This window comes from Rhinolophus hipposideros (assembly GCF_964194185.1).
Source record: "Rhinolophus hipposideros genome assembly, chromosome: 24".
Lineage (NCBI taxonomy): Eukaryota > Metazoa > Chordata > Mammalia > Chiroptera > Rhinolophidae > Rhinolophus > Rhinolophus hipposideros.
Genome location: NC_138070.1, coordinates 21,943,360 through 21,962,935, shown reverse-complemented (window position 1 = coordinate 21,962,935; position 19,576 = coordinate 21,943,360). Strand labels below are relative to the sequence as shown.

The window sequence follows — 19,576 nt, the reverse complement described above, 5'->3', positions numbered from 1 at the left end:
GTGCTTTCATTAAGGTCCTTCCCCACTCCAAGCTGTCAGCACCACAGGGCTCGGCCTGTTGTCCATACAAAGTGCAGAGTTAAGGACGGAATGGAGAAGGTTCCCTCCCTCCCAACGCTCATCTGACGCACCAGCCAAACCAAATACCACCTAGACTGGAATCCCGCCAAGCCGTGTAGTCTTGGCCCAGGCTAACACCGCCCTGTGTTGTCATTCTGCCCATTCCCACGGCCGCAGGAACAGCTGTGGGCCGAAAATTGGGATATCTAGGAGTCCTCTAATCTGCTCAGCTGCACCGTTTTTCCGGGTGGGGAAACTGAGTCACACGTACTACTGGCCTCCTCACACCCTGCAGAGCTCACTTTGTGCCTCTTCCACTGCGTTGAGTTCCAGTCCCAACTGTAGGACTGGGAACGCCACCGCCTGAGTCAGGGCCTCGATTGCTATTTCCACCTGAGAAGTTTTCCTTGGTACCGACACTTGGGAGGCAGAGAAACGGGTTTAGGCTCCTTTAAGGGACCCGCGGGAGCGCGCCCCGGCCTTTTGTTTGGGTGGCGGCAGCGCGCGCGTCGGCGTCAACGCCCGCGCATGCGCACAGAGGGCGGCCTAGTCGTCGTCGCTGCGGCTGCTGAGGAACCCGGCGGCGGCGGCGGCGACGCGACTACTTGGCCCGGACCGCCCTTTGCTTCCCGGCTTCGGCTCCCTCGACTTGGCGCACCCCAGCCCCGCCTCAGCCCTCCCGATCCCTCGCAGCCCGGCTTTGGCTGCCTGCCTCCACCGCCGCAATGATGATGATGGCGCTGAGCAAGACCTTCGGGCAGAAGCCCGTCAAGTTCCAGCTAGAGGACGACGGCGAGTTCTACATGATCGGCTCTGAGGTAGCCCGCGGCGCGTCCTCGCCCTCCCGGGCCCCGGCCCCGCGGGAGCCCCAGGGCAGGTCTGCGCGTCGGGAACGCGCGTCTCCATTCATCGCGGCGCGGGGACGCGCGCGCACGCGCGACGGGAAGTGGCTCAGCGGGGCGTGGCCCACAGGCCCCGCCCCCCGCCTCCGCGGGTCTGGGTTTACTTCGCCGTTTTGTTGTGGTGGGAACGTCCCCTGTCGCCAGAACTAGGGCTCCCCGAGGGGCTGCTGGTTTCGTGCTGAGTTGGTACAGCTCCAGACAGACGCAGACAAACTGGGTGTTACGGTTAGCCCCTGCGAACACCCCGGTGGGGGTGATATGCTGGAAACCTCACGTGCACCCCTCCCCCATTGCTCCATCTGGGATCCTGAAGGCGCAGGTTGTAAACATGGGGCTTAGTGAGGGCTCATCCTCATTGTGTTTGTTGCCTTTGAGGTGGGCAGGAGGTGTTTTGATCTTTGTTTACCAGGGAGGAAATAGGTTGGGAGGAGGATGTTTGCTTTTGGGCGGATGAGGCCGTCATCCAGTTTTCATTTGGCTGGACGAGGCCCCAGGTCCTGAGCTAGCTCTGTCAGCAGTTCCGAAGCAGTTGACACTTTGGATATCTGGGACTCACTGAATTATCACAGGAGAAAGAGCCTCAAGGTTTTTAATCCTGAACTAGAGCTGATAGCACTTTGTTGAATCAGCTGGACCACTGACAGTAGGAAAACCTTTCCACGGCCGTTTGTACTAAGTATATTAGGTTTTTCCAGATTGCCTCACACTAGCCCGTTTTGGTCTGAAGGCCGTCCCCAGGTAGTGTATACTTAAAAAAAAAAAATTATGGATATGTAACTCAGATGTGCATATACCAAGCGGTAGAGTCTCTCGTGTAATGAGGTAAGTGCTAATCTTGGAGAGCTAAATAGCTAAATAAGTCACAGAATGCCACGGCTGCCTTTCCTTGTAGTACTTTTCAGTGTCAGACACCAACGTTTCGTTCCTGTTTTTACAATTTTTGTTGTTTTTCTTCACAGTTGATCATAGCGTGAATGAATTAAGCCTCATGATGGTCACACTGAGGCAATCACCCTGTGATTCCTGGCTAGTTATATCAAATTAGGAGACCAACGTTGTCAACATCAGAACTTTAGTGTTACCGTTTTCCACCAATTTTTATTAAACAAAAAGGGCAGGATGCAATGATTTTTTTTCACGTTATCACGTGAATGCTGCTCTTCAAAGATAGCCATGCTGGGGAGATGGAGCCAGTGCCTGTCTATCTGCCATGGCTCAGAATGGTCCTCACCAGCCTAAGTGCAGGAGATAGAAGACCGTTGAGTTTTAGTATGTGATAATGGGCAGATTGTTTAAAGAAGTCTTTACCTGACCTAATGGGCAAGAAAAGCAATCAATTTGGTTTCGATTCTGAGTATGTGGTACCTCTGAAAAGCAAGCTTTCATTCATTAGGTGGAGCAAATTGAGAAGAAGCATGCAGCCAGGTGGGAAGAATGTTAGGAGGCCTGGTTCCAGCTCTGTTCTGCCTCTTTGTCACTTTTCTCATGTGTATAATGAGATGCTTAGACTAGATGACCTCTGAGATTTTCTCTGTAACACATTTTAGCTTCTAGAAAGTTAACTGCAGTCTTCTCTTTCAGCCCTGTTGAGTGAGGCCATTGTCCTGAGACCCAGCCAGTAGAGACCTAGATGGGAGAAGGGAGAAGAGGTTTGCTTTCTGGAGCCTGGCTTAACAATTGTCAGACTTTTGGAGGTCTGGGAAAGGTTCAAGATCAGAATGCTGTCTATTGATGTCCAGTAGTTCCTGTGACAGCATTGGGTGGATGGTCCCCAGGCCCCTTCCCTTTGGGCAACAGGCCACTCAGAGAGGTGGGACAGCCATAGCATCACACCCAGTGCCGTGGAGTGGCTTTGGGAAGACATCTGCAGTTGCAGTAAGTGTGTGTCACTGTTCTCCCGCCATCTGCAGGTAGCTGTATTCACCAAGCCAGAGTCATAGACCTGAGAGGACCAAGGATGTCCCCGAGTCCACACATTCATTTCAGGCAAAAACTGGTTCAGGGAAAACCCAGGAAGGCAAACCCTGGTCTCCTCTATTCTGAAGGGGCCTTGGGAAGGGTCTAGGAGTCCCAGAGCTCTGCAGGACCTTCAAGGTCGTAGTGGGGGACGCTATTGTTAATGTCTTTTCAAAACCTAATGGAAACTATACATTTACCCTTGGATGGTAATGACACTCAAGCCAAATAACCGATGGTCTGTGCCTACTGTGTGGAGCATGAGAGACTGGCTATGGTCACCTCTCACGCTGTTCAGCAGCCCTGGTTGTCGATCATGGAAATCTTTGATTCATGAAAAATGGAGAAATATTTTTATTAAATAAAAATACTATGCTGCTTAGGTAAATGGGACAATAATAGAAGTGGTCCTTTGTGTGGTCAACTTTAAAGTTGCTGTGCGTTTAACATGAGTAAGGAAGAGCCAGACTGGGGAAGTGATTCCTGGTCACAGGTGGAGCCATCACCTGGCACGTAGTCAACTGGCTGTCTCCTGCCCTGTGATTCACATGGTCATTTTGGAAAAATCAGTGAGACAATGAGGTTTCTTTAGAAAAACTTTAGGATGAGATTTTTTTTTCTTTCCATTAAGGAAGTCATACTTTGAGTATTTGGTTCAAGCAAACTGAAGCTATTGTTTGGAGAAGTAATGATTTATCTAGCAATCTGGTGATTGCTGATAAGTGCTTTTTAAACTCTCCGGAAAATTCCTTTGGTATCCCTGGTTTGAGTTTTGTTACTAAACAAAGAAACAAGGTCACGGGGAGGGGAAATTATCCTGCATCTGTCTAAAATTAAAAGACCTTTTTGGTGTTTATTACATCGTAAAAATATCAAAGTCTAGTTTTTAAGATGAAAGAAAGTCAAAGAGGCCTTACATTTCTGGAAAGTGCCAGAGATCCTTAGTCCAACATCAAAATCACCACAAGCTTCTCAGTGAACTCCGGGAGCTTGGTGAGCTCTGAAGGCCTGCCTCACGAGTCTTGGTCCTGTCATCGGGATGTGGATATTATTGCCCCTGCCTCGAGGAGCAGATGCAGGCCACATGTGCACTGCTGTTGAACCCTTGATGTCAGCAGAATGTGTTTGGATTGCTGCTGAAAGCCTGGTGCCCAATGGCCAACTCAATGCCTGTTTATCCGTCACCTGATCCAGCAGAGCCTGTGCGCCAGGATCCTTCCCTTTCACATGGAGATACGACCCTCATAATGAGCCTTCTTGCTTTACCCATAGGTGGGAAACTACCTCCGTATGTTCCGAGGTTCTCTGTACAAGAGATATCCCTCACTCTGGAGGCGACTAGCCACTGTGGAAGAGAGGAAGAAAATAGTTGCATCGTCACATGGTAAAAAAACAAAACCTAACACTAAGGGTGCGTCTTCACGAGGGTTTGTAAACCTGTTTCAAAACCACTCGCTTATGTCATGAAGATAAAACGTTTTCACTCCAGAGTGTCTTCACTGCAGCCCTGACCTTCGTGTGGCAGGGAGCATCCTAGGGACGGGGTACACGTGCAGTTCAGGCATGCAGGTGGCTCCAGGTAGCCAGTGGCGGTCCTTTGGCAGGGAGTTCCAGCAGGGCCAGGGGGTGTGCGGTGGGGCGGGGCCGGGACAAGAGCAGGTGCTGTGAAGACACATGTTGGTCTCAAAACGTTTTAGGAATGCTGTGATGCTGTGCCATCTGCCGTGGGCGTATCGCCATAGTCACCCTCCATACAGCCCGAGTGGCGGGTGGTGGCCCCAGCGCCCACTCCCCTCTGGGGCTTTCACCGCTTTGCTTCCCAGAGCACATCCATCCCATAGCACTTCATTCTGGAGCTCATGTGCATGTCCCTGCTCGTTGTGCCTGAGTGTGCCTGGGGCTTGCGAGATGAGCCACCTGACACTAGTGACAGTAGAGACACTAGCATGCTTCAGTGGTGGCAGCTCTGTGCAGGGTGAAAAGATGCTATCGATATTCTTGGGACTCCATCAGGAAAGGCTCATGCTTCATTTGGGTTTGGACACAGCACCATGTTTGGCAGGTGGCGAAACTGCCTCCCACTTGGCAAGGGTGCCTTGTAGAGAGCTGCCTGGGGCCTGGGTGAAGACCCGCCCTGAAGCCCTGTGTGCTTGTGTGTGAGTGTGCGCTTTGCAGTCCTGTCCTGTTTGGTTGTGTCTATAAGTGCTGCTGTGGTCTTGTCTACTGTGGGCAAAGTAGTAGTTCTTTTAATGCAGGAGCCAGAGCTGCTTTTTTATCTGCTGCTTTAACATTTCCACTCACTCACTTAAAAAAGTCTCCTTTTTGTCCTCCTTCTACCCCCTGCCCGCTCAGTGGAGTATCAGTTATTAATGCATTGAGTTCCCAGCTTTGCTTTCCCCTCTGCAAGCCTCAAGTGAAGTCTTGGTGACTCTTTTGCCTTGTGCTTTGGAGACACCTCCCCCATAACTGATTTGTTTCTCCAGGAGAAGCCAGGCTGGACCTGCAGACAGGTAGCCAGCTCTTGACCAAGGTTCCCTAGAAGTTACGGATTGAGTTGTCTAGAATCTGTCCCGTTTCCCAGATAGCGCGTGTTGACTGGCTCAGGGCCAGGAGTTCATGTTCAGTGTGAAGCAGCTTTTTCCAACTCTCTGGGCTCTTGTTTTAAAAGAAAATATTTTTCATCTTTCATTCCATCTCTCCACTTTGCTTCGTGTTGTGGATTGCAGTGGTGTCAGACCTCTTCCCACTGGTGGTACTACTCTGGAGCCTTCCTTTTCTCCTGAGAGCCCCCGTTGGCTGTGCTGCGCTAGCTGTGGCCGCTGCCCTTTGCACTTCCTCTGTGCCCGGAGCCAGTGCCTAGGACACATTAGTCCAAGGAAATCCTCGGAGTGTTGACCCAGTAGGACCTCTAACTAAAATGCTCAGTCCAGATTTCCCTTTTGGAAGAGGCCAGCATTCAGCAGTAGTAAGGTCGACACCTGCTTTTCTCACCTCCTGCATGTGAGGACTGACGTGCTGCCTCTACTGGCTGCTGCTGCTCACTGCTTCCCCAGCAGGCTGACCACAGTGGCATCTCTGGTTACAGATCATGGATACACGACCCTGGCAACCAGTGTGACTCTGTTAAAAGCTTCAGAGGTGGAAGAGATTCTGGATGGCAACGATGAAAAGTACAAGGCCGTGTCCATCAGCACGGAGCCCCCCACCTACCTCAGGTATTGCACCCCAGGCTGGGATGAGCTCTTGGGACAGCCATGGGTATTTTTCTCATACTCCAGAGTTGGTTGGAGTTAAGTTGAACAGATATACTTTTCAACACCCTACCCACAGTGCTTACAAATCATCTTAGCCAGGTTTTCTAAGTTTCTTCTGTATCATTGGAATTTCTAAGAAACATAAGCCAAGTCTTAGATTGTGGAGAATGGTTAGGAATGCTTTGAAAGTGTGACTAATCTGTCAGAAAAATTAGTGGCTCGCATAAAGTTGCAAGAGAAACAAACAATAGATTTGAATGTATAAATTTAGAACCTTTTAACAGTGTTTACAGTAACAAACAAGCAAATAATCGGGAAGTTAATGTTGTAGAAAGTATGCGTTCAGATTTATAAGCAAAGCTTAGATACTCCAACAGATAACTAGGTAAAGGGTGGTCCACAAAGAAGTACCAGGAGTAAACAAACACAGGGAATGATGTTTGTCCTCGTGTGCAATTTAAAAAATTCAAAGTTAAATAAATAAAGAGCAACATAAAGAATTGAGGAGAGTGTGACAAAGGTGCGCTTACGAATGCTACAGTGGCCTGCATGTGGGCATGATCTTTTTATAACGCATTTTGACATCAAACATTTGTTTGTTCTCTGGCCCATTAATTTCACCCCTGGGGATTTGTCCCAGAGAAATAATTTAAAAGAACACCACCATCAGCAAAACCCATTATATATATACAGAGATGCCCCTGGGAGCACTGTGAATAATAATGGAAAATATGGAGCCACTTGAGTGTCCAGCTTTAGGGAGAGGCTGAGTGAGTGAAGGTGCACCAACCGGAATGGACAGGGTTATAAGCCTGTATGTCATAGTAGACTCTGCAGCAAGTGGAAACATGGTTCATGTGAGTGGGACGTGCAGAGTACCTCTCTTACGCTTGCAGTTCTCAAGAACACATGCCTGTGTATGCACAAAACCCCGGGAGCACTAAGGGGGTCGGAGAGGGTTATTTCTAGTGATGTGGTGATGAAAAATCATTTCTTTTCAGATTTTCTCTCCACTTTACTATTGGATTGTTTATCTAATCTACCCTCCCACCCCCCCCGAAAAAGGTGGCACAGGTCCAACCTGGCCAGTGTTAATAGATGTGTGCTCTACAGATTTCTTTTTTCCGAGGGATGTGGTAAAAACATAAGGATGGCTAGACTTTCCCAGGGAAGTGGCAGAAGGAAATTAGGTACATATGGATAGGACTTTCAAGTCTGCACATGTCAGCTGGGAAACGTTTGTGGGGCGATAAACACTTTCTTAATGATGGTGTCATATGAGGAACAGCTGAGGGAGGAGTAGAGTCTTATTACCCAGGAGGCCAGAAATACATGAGGGGAGTGGGGGGAATAAAAGTTTGAGGGAAGCTGCTTCCATGGGCTTTATGCTCAGGAAGTGCCTTCCCACTACCCAGTCAGCCTCATGGGAGGACTGGCACCTCCCCTCCCCCTCACTGGCCAGGTACAGCAGAGGCTGGCTGCCCCCTCCTTGGGCAGATGTCCTGGCAGTGGAAGAGGATTGAATTACGTGACTCAGATTTTCGGATTCTGTGTATGACCTATACCTGTGACATAACTTGCATTGTCCACTTGAGACAGCTACCAGACAGGAGGAGGGGTTGGTAGGGCAGCCCAGACCTGGAATTGAACCGGATTACTACTGAGATAGGGCAGGATTTGGGGGGAAGAGGAACCTCAGAGCTCTCGGAGGCTCAGAAAAGAGGTGGTGGGCTAGACCTGTGGTTCCCAAGTATAGGCCCAGCGCACTGGCACCACCCATGGAAGCTGTAAAGAATCCATACTCCCAGGCGCTCCCCCACAACACCAGTCACTTGATCTGGGTGGGGCTCAGGAATGTACCACTTAAAATGTTGTGCTCTGAGTCTGCGTAGCCAGGATTAGAAACTGCTGGCCCAGATAGGCTGTGGCAGGGACTCTGGTCTTGCTGCCTGAGCTCTAAGCCCTGCCCAGATTCGTTCCATGTTCTCTGTTTTCCCAGGTCTCTGATATAAGGTGAAGGCCAGTCATAAGATCCAAGCAAGACCTGGGTACAGGAGACTTGATGAAGTCCTGGCCAAATTTGGTGCTGTGAATCCTCCCTGACCAATCCTCAATCAAGGGGTACTCCCGGACCTCAGCCTCTGAGGTGCGAGTGTCCTCAGCTTTAGCAAAGAAAAGAGGTAAAGGGCTTGGGCCTGGGCAGGTCATGGCCTCTGCCTCTGCCATCATGAGAAAGGAAGGGCTGCCAGCTGCACCTCCTGGCCCACTAGGCACTGTTGAAGCAGCAGGAAATGCAGCCGTTGTCACGTTCTCTGAGCTATAGCAAACAGTTACTGAAGAAGACATGGTGTAGGTGTTTATTGGTGAATTACACACCGTCGATCCCCTCACTTTGCTCAGTCTCACTGGGAAGGCAGCCCTGAGGATGATAAAAGAACATGCAGACCGTAGTGGGAACCCGAGCCTTCTCGTCTGGCAAATCCAGCACTGGAACCTCAGTTTAAAATATAAAATAGCTTTTAGTATTTTCCTAGTAGGAAAAGCAAGCTGTAATTCGGAGAGGAGTGTATCTTTTATGAGATACGGAATACTGAAATTACTTTGAGCGCCACTTTCTTCAACGTATTCCCCAATACCACATCTGCTGGTCTGGAAGCCTGGAGGCCAGCAGCGTTGCTTAGGCCATCTCAGGCTGGCCTGCGTGCATGTCTAAAATAATAGCCTGGTCATGTCTCTCCCTACTTCAAACCCCTGGGGACTCCTGCCCACCTGCTGAATGCAGTCTGTTTCTCACGGAGCACGCCAGCCCCTAAATTGGGACCTCTCTCTGTGTCCCACATCTCTAGCCCCAGCCAAACCCCCACCTGCTGTGCTCCTCCTGAAATGCCCTTCCCTTTCCAGTCCCCCACTTCAGGGAACCCCAGCTCAGTGTTTAAGGCTTCACTCTTCTGGAAAGCCGCCTGCTTGTGCCCCTTCCCCACAGAAGGATGGTGTTTCCGTGAAGTCATGCCCAGCACACAGTGTGTTACATTATGGCTCGTGCACTAGGGTGGGGGCTTCTCTGCCATGTGTGGGGCCCCTTTGCAGCCTTCCTCTAGCTTGGGCTCCTCCAAGCAGGTACTGGTGGGAGCCTAGGAAATAGACACCTGCAGAGTCTGGGGTGCACAGAGGTCCCCATCGGGGCCTGGAGCCCAGCAGGGGCACAGAGGGCATCCACTAACCACTATTTGATGCCTGATGGGTGGTATTGGGCTTGTAGAATAAGTGGTAGAGGGATTTCCCATGTCTTCCTAGGGAACAGAAAGCCAAGAGGAACAGCCAGTGGGTGCCTACCCTGCCCAACAGCTCCCACCATCTGGATGCTGTGCCATGCTCCACGACCATCAATAGGAACCGCATGGGCCGGGACAAGAAGAGAACTTTCCCTCTCTGGTGAGTGCGCCTTGCCCTCTCCACTGGTTCCGCCTCAGTCCATATCCTCCTCCTCAGAAAAAGGCTCTGCTTTATCCTTGTGTTCCCCAAAATCTATGCTGCTCCTCCATGAAGTTGTTTTCCCTTGGCTTCCTGGATGTCAGTCTCCGGCTTGCTCCGGCTCTGCCTTCGTTTCGTTGCTGTCTCTTCATTTCCTTAGTACCTGGAGTAGAGTTCCTGGGGATGCAATTCTTGGATCTTTTCTCATGGTCTCAGATGCCATCCACATGACTCCTGCTGTGTTAGTTTGGCTGCTGGAATAAATTGCAACAAACTGGATGGTTTAGCACAACACAAATTTATTCTTTCACAGTTTTGGAGGCCAGGAGTTTCACTGAGCCAAAAGGAAGGTGTTGGCCGGGCCATCCGCCATCCGGATGCTCTGGGGGAGAATCTGTGCCTGCCTCTTCCGGCTCCTGGTGGCTGCTGGCATTCTTTGACTTGTGGCCACGTCATCAGTCTCTGTCTCTGTGGTCACATGGCCTTCTCTGTGTATTTGAAATCTTCCCCATCTCGCTCTTACAAGGACACTCATGATGTAATGTAGGGCCCATGCAGGTAATCTCTCAAGATCCTTAACTTAATCACATCTGCAGAGTACCCTCATGTAAGGGTACTTTTATTGCCATGTAAGGTAATGGTCACAAGTTCTGAGGATTAGGACACAGCTATTTTTGGGGGGAGCATTTTTCAAGCTCCTACCCCCACATTCATCTCTGCAGCCCAGCCTTGCTCACACTAGTATCTGTATGGCTCCCTCCCTTTCTTCCCTCTATCTCCCTTTCCTTCCCTCTTCTTTCCTCCCTCCTTTTTCTTCCTCTTCATCTCTATTGGAATGTCACTTTCTCATGGCCGCCTTCCCCCTTTAGAATGGCCACTCCTGCCCCTTTCCTTGTTTGTGTTTCCCAGAGCATTCGTGTCTGGCATGTAGTGTGCTTACATTTGCTTGTTTGTTATCCATGCCTCAAGCTGTGAGAGCAATTCTCAGCCCTCTCTGTATTCCTCAGATGTCCTTAGGTTTGCCCTGCTTTCCAAAATCCCCCCGTCTCTTCCTTCCTTGTCTCCCTAAAATCCAGACATGACTCTGTAAAGCTCTTGCTCAGAGTCCTCTTGGGGCTCCCTCAGAGCAGAGACTAGATTCCGCAGCCTGAGCTGGAGAACTGTTGGCATCTTGGCCTGGTAGCTTCTCAGCATCCCCTGCACCACCCCCAATCTGACCTGCATCCCACCTTCAGTGCTCTGACTGCTGCTGCCCCAGGAGCGCTTCCTTTCACCCTGCCCATCGGCCTTTGCTTAAGTATTTCCTCTTCTGGAAATGCCTTCCCCACAGCTTTCTGTGAAAGTCCTGCCTACTTTAGGACTTACATCTCCCTCCCTTCAGAGTGTGCCCAACTCAGCGGCTTCCTCTCCTCTTCCGTGTGTCCATGAAGTGTGGAGCACTGCCCTTGTGGCTCGGGACTCCTGCTGGCCTCATCTCTGCTGATTCAGTCCTTAGTTGTCAAGTCCCCATAAGAAGTGGGCTTTCCCCCCGACCAGGTTTACAGTGACCAGTGGTATAGAGGGAGGTGTTGGGCACTCCTTGATGATTTTGCTGACCACTTCACTTCCAGCTTTGATGACCACGACCCAGCAGTGATCCACGAGAATGCATCCCAGCCTGAGGTGCTGGTCCCCATCCGGTTGGACATGGAGATCGATGGGCAAAAGCTGAGGGATGCCTTTACCTGGAACATGAATGGTACGTGGGGCTCTGCACAGCCCAGACCATCCGCTGTGTGAATATTCCCCTTTCCTGCCTGCTGCCCATCAGGTGGGTTCTGGATTTTGAACACAACATTCAGAGCATTGTGGCATAGCTTTAGAGGATGTGGACTCTGGGTTCAAATCCTGCTTCTGCCACTGTTTGTTGTGGGCTGGGCACATGAGCTTCGGGTTCCTTCTCCACCATGAGCATGGGGAGTTCAAGCGCCTGGCATGCAGGCTACCAGTCCACAGGGCTCGTGACCTTGCTGACGCATGGTCCTCCACGTGTCTCCTCTGCAGCCGTGTCCACCCTGCTTTTTCAGACGCTGCGCGTGCATGCTCATGCCTCTCATCCCCCTGGCTGGGAGGCCTGCCCTCACCCTCTGTTCTTCTCTCCATCCTCACTCTTTAAGTGCTGGGTCAGAACCCTGCTCTTCCTGCTCTTCGCTGGCTCCCAAAGTCCAAATGTAACTTTCTGTGCAAATGTAGAAGAGAAGAGCATTTAGGAGGAGACTTCCATTAGAGCATTTAGAGTACTTACCACATCTGGGAAGGAGGATTACACATCTGGTTTTTTTTCTTCTTTATTTTTCATTTTTTTGACTCAGACTTTTTACAACAGGCATATTGTTTATATTCAGACCGAAAACGTGAATATTTAAATGAATAAAAGGTTAAAGTCACCAGAATCTCACCACCCTAATAGTTTGTTTTGCATTTTTCCTTCCAGTCACTTGGCATATGCAAACAACTTAAGACATAGTTGTAATATAGTGCCAAGAATAACTTTATTTTTCTTTACTTACCTGATAAGTATGTTCGTGGTTTCTCTGGTGTTCCTAATTTTCTGCAGAATTTTCTGTTGGGGTGCCCTAGGTTGCTAAAACTCCTCCTGCTATTAGATGTTTCCATGATAACATACTAGCTTACAACATTTTTCTCCCAGAGGGGTTTTCCTCAGGGAGGAACATGTGTGGTTGTTGATACTCGATGGCCTTGAGATTCCTGGAAGGATTAGGCTACTTCCTTTAGTCATCCCCTGGCAATAGGCATGCCGAGCCGGAGGTCAAGGTCCCTCTGCCTAGCTCTGGGAACAAGGCCTAAGAGCTGAGATGCCTGTTTTCTAGGGCCTCCAGGCTAGCTGGAGAGAGAAAGGATGTTGGCGAAGGGATGATGTGGCCAGGGGGAGATGTGGGTGAGGGGAGACATCAGTGAGGAGTTCCAGGAGGTTGTAATGAGTGTAGATGGAAGCAGGTACAGTGTACTGGTGCTTCCCTAGCACGGGGACAGGATAGCTCACAGGTGACAGGCCACCACCAGTGCTGAGCTTCACCTGTCATACCATTCCCTGCTTATTCAGCTAGCCTGTGTTACACTTATTTGTTAATTCATCTCTCTCCCCCTCTATTTCAACCCACTGAGGTCAGGGGCTTTGTTTTTTATTGGTGTTTTCCTTACAGCATTTAACATTGAACCTGGCCAAACATAGGAACTTTGTCCATATTGAAACAATACATGTCCTGTTACGTTTCTTTCAACAACACATAGAAAGCTCCTGCTGTTTATTTATACCTTCACCCTGTTTCAGAAGGGATGTAAGGCGGCGTGTATAAGGATGCTTGGTGTAAAAGAATAAAACAAATGAAAAAGGAGTGGTTAGGGAAAACGGGATAAAGGGGGAAATGAAACTAGGAGGTATACAATGAAGCCAGCGCTCTGGTTCATACTTACAATTCAGTAGGATCCATTGCTAGAAGATGGGCATGACTCGCGGCCTTTTAGATCCAGGCGGGGAGAGACATGGTGATTGGTTCTACAGCAGCCAGTGGCTCAGAAGAAGCAGAATCACACATAATACTTAAATCCGAGAGAAGCTCTTCCCACAGCCCTCATGAAGAGGACACAGGATAATGTAATGAAGACCAGCATCTGTCCGTGAACTCCACCATGGCTCTCTCCAGACTGTTCCTCATAGTCCCCATGTAACGTACCATACCTACTAAATGTAATTTAGTAGAAACACTTGGAGGACTAAAATAGTGTTGTTTTGTGAACTCCTGTTTAGCCCAGAGTGGTATTTAGTGTGTCTAGGGCTATGATTCTTAACTGTTAGGAGACCATACCCCTGGCATGGTAGTTGAAAGAACATGTTCAGAATTACTGTTGATTTGCTGTTTTTTTTTAAGTCGTATTCAACTTACTAATTTAAATTTCAAATAACCTTAAAGGTGGACATGAGGGTATTTGTCACGAAGGGATGAAAAATGTGAAGCATGAAGGAACCATGTCATTCAGGCCATCCTTTCTCACCAGGATTTGTCTCTGACAAGCCCTTGGTAGACGTCAGTTAGCAATGAGTTTGAGGTTATCCTCTCTGAGAAGGACTTGAAAGGGAGCTTATCTGAGTTACTGGTGAAATATGGCATCATCTATCTCAACATCCAGCCTCCTAGGGGAGTGTTAAAGTCCTCCAGAAAGCTGAAAGAGCACCTGCCTGCATAGATGCCACCTTTGCCTCAAAGGGGGATGAGGGAATCCTAGGGCAGGGCCATGAGCTGCCTCAGGGAAAGGTCTAGAACCTGCTCTTGCACACAGGCCAAGGGTTATCAGGGTTCTGAGGGTCTGCACCACAGGGTATGACTATAGGAAGCAGTTTGTAGAGATTTGTTTCCATGTGATCACTGTGGATGCTTTAAAAAAAATCCCAAATGACAGATTCAAGAAGCTGAGCGAACCTCAACAGGATAAACCCAAAATCCATGCCAAGGTACATCATAATTAAACTTCTGAAGACTAAACACAAAGAAAAAAGTCTTGAGAACAGGCAGAGAAAAATGACATCTTATCTACAGGGAAAGATTTAGAATGGCAGCAGATTTCTCGTCATAAGCCATGGAAGCTAGAGGAAACGGCACAGTGTTTTTCAAGCAGTGGAAGAAAACAACTGCCAATTCAGAATCCTACACCCAGTGAAAATATCCTGTAGGAATGAAGGGGGATGAAGGAAAGCTATCGCCTATAGACCTAACCTAAACGAATGGCTGAAAGAAGGGAAATGACAAAAGAAGAAACTTTGGAATATCAGGAAGAACATGATAAGCAAAAATACGGTATATCCATTAGGCTTCCCTTCTCTTTATTTTTCTAAATTATGTTTGACAGTTGAAGCAAAAATTATAACACTGTCTGATGTGGTTCTAGATGTGTGTAAAAATATTTAAAGTGATTACATTATAAATGTGGGAGGGTAAAGGGACATAAAGAGAAGTAAGGTTACTTCACTTGAATTTGTAAAATGAAGAAACTAGTAGACTAAGTTATATATGTGGTAACGTAATAAATACATAGAGGACCACTTAGAAATGCTAATACAAAGAGATATACTCAAAAACAGTATAGATAAATCAAAATGTAATCCTAAAAAATGTTCAAGTAACCCACAGGAAGGCAGGAAAAAGAAAACAGAAAATAAGAATAAAATGGCAGTCGTAAGCCCTAGTAATATGTCAGTAATTACTGATTAACAAACAGATTGGCAGAGTGGTTTTAAAAAATGACCCAATGATGTGAGCTACAAGAAACTCATTCAAATGTAAAGATATAGGTAGGTAGGTTGAAAGTAAAAAGGTAGAAAAAGATGCATCTTGCAAGCAATCAAAGGGAAGCAGGAGTTGCTTTGCTGTATTAGTATCAGATAAAGCAGATTTAAGAGCAAAAACAATGACGAGAGTTAAAGAGAGACGCATTAAATAATGATAAAAGGGTCAATCCACCAAGAAGACATAGCATTTCTAAATGTGTATGCACTAAACAAGAGCTGGAAACTATGTGATGTGAAGCAAAAAATGATAGAACTAAAAAGAGTAATAGATAAATCCACAATTATATTGGAGACTTCAGCTTTTCTTTTTCGACAACTGGTAGAATAACTAGACAGATAATCAGCAAGATGATAGAAGGACCAACAGCACTATCAACCACCAAAGTCTAATTGGCATTTGTAGAACACTCCACCCAACACACAGAATAAATATTCATTTTAAGTCTCTGGAACATACACCTCGTAAACCATACCATGGGTCATAAACCTCAATTCAGTTAAAAAATAGACATGGACCTGAATGAAAATACAACATCAAAATTTGTAAGATACAGCTAATATAGTGCGGACACGGTAATTTATAGCACCATTGCACATGTTAGAAAAGAAGAAAAGTCTTTATAATAATATAAGCTCCCGCCTCAAGAACCAAGAAAATGAAGAGCAAAATGCAATCAAAGCAAGCAGAAGGCAAGATATAATAAACAACAGAAATCAATGAAATTAAAACCAGAAAACAATAGAGAAAATTACTGAAACACAGCTGGTACTTGGAAAAGATCAATAAAACTGACAAATCTGTAGCAAGACTGACCATAGAAGAGAGAAATACAAATTACCAAATTTAGGAATGAAATGGGCTATCACTACAGACCCTGCAGCTATCAACACGAAAGGAGTGCTGCAAATAATGCTACACATAAAACTGTAAGGAACACCTACAGTAAATCCTGTAGCGAACATTATGTTTAATAGTGGAAGGTTGATCCCTTTCTCCCTAAGATCAGGGACAAGGCAAAGATGTCTCTTTTTACCACTTTGTTCAGCATAGTGCTAGAAGTACTAGCCAGTTCAATAAAGCAAAATGAAATAAAAGACATGTGCATCAGAAAGGAAGAAGTAAAACTTGCCTTATTTGTAGATGACATGATTGTCTACATAGAAAATCCCAAGCAATCTACCAAAAAACAAAACAAAAAAACTAGAATAACTGAATTTAGCAAGGTCGTAAGATACAAGATAAATATGCAGAAATCAGTTGTGTTTTTGTATATTGTCAGTGAACATGTGGACATTCAAAAATACATTACCATTTATAATCACCCAATATACAAAGGAATACTTAGATGTGAGTCTAACAAACATGTACGGGACTCGAATGCCAAAACCTACAAAACACTGTTGAAGATAAAGAAGACCTAAATAAGTAGACAGACAGCCATGTTCATGGACTAGAAGATTCAAGATGTCAATTCTCCCTAAATTGATATACAAGTTTAATGAAATTCTTCTGAAAATCCTAGCGAGAATTTTTGTAGACATAGATAAAACTTCTAAAACTTACATGGCAACACACGGGACTTAAAGTAGCTAAAGCAATTTTGAAAAAAGAAGAAAGTGGGAGGAACCAGTCTCCCTAGGCTCAAGCCTTACTGTGTAGCTGCAGTAATCAAGACTGCATAGGCATCTACAATTACCACAAACTGAAAAGGTTCATTTTTAAAAATGCTGTGGACAATGTACTCATAGGGTGCTTAGCCCCCACACTTTAGCTTCCTGCTGCAATCTTCAGAATAAACTATAGTTGCTTGCTACATGAGTTACTGAAGATAGCCTGGCTGAGTGTCCAGGGCCTGTTAGGACAGCTGCTCTCTAGCCCTTCTTCTGGGCTGGTGAGGTTGGTTGTCTGTTAAGCAGAGCTGGTTCTTGATCATGGAATCATGCTGTGTGCTCATGAGGGAATTCATTCTTGGCTTTCTCTTGTCTGTGGCTCATCCCAGAGTGGTGCATGGTCATTACGGCTTGGGTTACAGAAACAGGGCAGAACTGAGAGAAAACATTTGATCACACAATACCTTGCTGTCGTCTGGCCAGTCATAGATGGTTCCTGTGAGCTCACGCCTGGTGTGGTTACGTATCCAGATTCCATACATTCCTCCATGTTTGTCACTTTGTTGAGTGTATGTGCTGTCTACAGTGAGAAACTGAAGGAAGGTCTGTAAACAGCCACAAGCAGCCTAATATTGTTTCTGAAAGAAGGGAAATGACAAAAAAAGAAACTTGGGAGCATCAGGAAGGAAGAACATGATTAAGCAAAAATATGGATAAATCCAATAGGCTGAGATTTTTCTACTGGTGAGGAAGTGGTGGACAGACATATATCTGCTCATTTCTCCAGTGGGACACTGGCCTCAAAGTGGTTTATCTGGAAGGAACCTGTGTTAATCTGCTAGGGTTGTCATAACAAAGTCCCACACACTGGGAGCTTAAACAACAGAAATTTACTTCCTCTCAGTTCTGGAGGCTGGACGTCCAAGATCAAGGTGTTGGCAGCATTGGTTTCCTTTGAGGCCTCTCTCCGTGGCAGGTGGATGGCCGTCTTCTCCCAGCATCTTCATGTGGGCTGCCCTGGTTGCCTAGGTCAAAAGAGGAGAGGAGAGTGGATGCGCACATCAGCCCTGAAGTGTCTTGGCTTCCCCTCCCCCCAAACATCTCATTGGTTAGAACTGATTGAGCGGTGTAGTTCTACTCCCCGGGAGCTGGGAGAGCCGGGTATAGGGGAACACTGAGGGCCTCGACCACCCCTAGGGGTGTGGAGGAGGAGGTGTGTGTGGAATGGTGGCCGGAAGGGGGCTTTTCATCCTTTGTTTCCTCTCCCTGCCACGTCCGGGAGGGCCACCTTCAGTTCCCTGTCATCCTCATCTTCCTTCAGTAGGTTTGGCAGAGGAGGCAGGTGGGGGAGGTCAGGGCCAAGGGCAGTGAAAGTAGGCCCTGTAATCAGTCAGCAGTCCCTGCCGTCTCTCCTGATTTCAGAGAAGCTCATGACCCCGGAGATGTTTTCGGAAATCCTCTGTGACGACCTGGATTTGAACCCACTGACGTTCGTGCCAGCCATCGCCTCTGCCATCAGACAGCAGATCGAGTCCTATCCCACAGACAGCATCCTGGAGGACCAGTCAGACCAACGTGTCATTATTAAGGTAGGTGGCTCCTCTGTGTGCTGGGGCCTTCCTTGTCCTGGGGGGTCATGGGGCGCTGAGGGTACATGGAGTCCTTGATGGAAGCCTGTCTTCGGGGTCCATGCTGTGGGACAGGTCTCCTGGAAAGCTGTCTTTCAGACAGCATGTGGCTCTGCTTCCTGCCCCAGGAAGGGTGGGGCTGACTGCTCTGAGTAAGGTATCACATTGTGGGAGCATTCAAAGGACATGAAGCCAACTGATGGGCAGAGAGCGGGAAGCCCACAGTAAGATGCTGCCATATTCTTCCCATAGACTGGCCGGGCCACACACACCATACTGTCTCAGTAATTCGCTGCAGTCTTGGTCTTGCTGCCTTACCTGTCGTGTTACAGATGAAGAGGTGGGCATGTAGGATGGTGAGGACACCTGCTCCCAACTGCCCAGCTAAGACGTGGTAGAGCTGGGATTTGGGCCCAGGCCAGCCTGCTACAGACCCTGCTTGGTGTGAAATGGTATCTCATTTTGGTTTGGATTTGCATTTCCCTGTTGATTAGTAACAGTTGAATATCTCTTCGTGTGCTTATTGGCCATTTGTGTGTCTTCTTTAGAGAAATGTCTATAGAAGTCTTTTGCCCATTTTTGAATCAGGAGTTTGTTCTTTTGTTGTTGGAATATCAGTCTATAGTTATCCTTTCTTGTAGTGTCTGGCTTTGGTATTAGGGCACTGAATTATGAAGTGTTGCCTCCTCTTTAGTTTTTTGGCTGACTTTGAGAAGGATTGGTGTTAGTTTTTACTTAAATGTTTGGTACGTTCACAAGTGAATCCATTAGGTCCAGGCCTTTGTCAGGAGGTTTTTGATGACTGATTCAGGCTCCTTGCTTAGTTAATTTCTTTTGAGAGAAATATGAATTAGTTTTTCTTAGCCTGTTTCAGTTTCACATTATGGCCAATGATCAGAAAAAGGGCATGATTGAGAAAGAAGGGGGACGTCCTGGGAGAGAAACGGGGGAGTGTTGGGTACAGCTCTGGGAGCCTCCCCATGCACAGCCTGGCACCCCTGGAGCATGGCTGTGAGGACACCACTCTGGGCTGCATCTTTGTCCTGTAACCTTGGTGAGGACATGGCCTTCTGGGCTTGGCCACACACAACCACAGGGTTCCAAGTAGCCACGGTCAGCCCCACACAGGGTCCTCCTGAGTGTGAGCAGCTGGCTTCTCTGAATATTTCTCAGAACTCAGTGCCATGTTCTTTATTATTATTTTTTGTTATCCCGACAAAAGGCCATACAGAAAGATGTCAGGCAGTTCACACTCTACCTGGGACTGCCCCCAGCTCCCTGACCAGAGGCTTTCTTGATAACTGCACAGCTGTCAGCTGTGGGACCTATCCAGGTCCTCTGACCCACCTA

General features: G+C 47.6%; 1 protein-coding gene across 5 annotated transcripts in view; it reads left to right on the top strand.

The window, feature by feature from the left end:
- Positions 1–562: 562 nt before the first annotated feature.
- The window catches only part of SMARCB1 (SWI/SNF related BAF chromatin remodeling complex subunit B1), a 29,816-nt gene continuing 10,802 nt past the window's right edge, over positions 563–19,576 (top strand). Inside the window, exons 1-7 of one of the 5 annotated variants that reach the window (XM_081036568.1) lie at positions 997–1,281; positions 2,544–2,837; positions 4,191–4,302; positions 6,004–6,133; positions 9,467–9,604; positions 11,254–11,381; positions 18,021–18,187. In XM_081036568.1, coding sequence (XP_080892694.1) covers positions 2,694–2,837; positions 4,191–4,302; positions 6,004–6,133; positions 9,467–9,604; positions 11,254–11,381; positions 18,021–18,187 — 819 coding nt within the window. In that variant the 5' untranslated portion in view covers positions 997–1,281; positions 2,544–2,693. Of the gene's footprint in view, positions 879–996; positions 1,282–2,237; positions 2,838–4,190; positions 4,330–6,003; positions 6,134–9,466; positions 9,605–11,253; positions 11,382–18,020; positions 18,188–19,576 lie in introns of those variants that run through there. The other 4 variants (XM_081036566.1, XM_081036570.1, XM_081036567.1 and 1 more) reach the window with 4 other exon arrangements.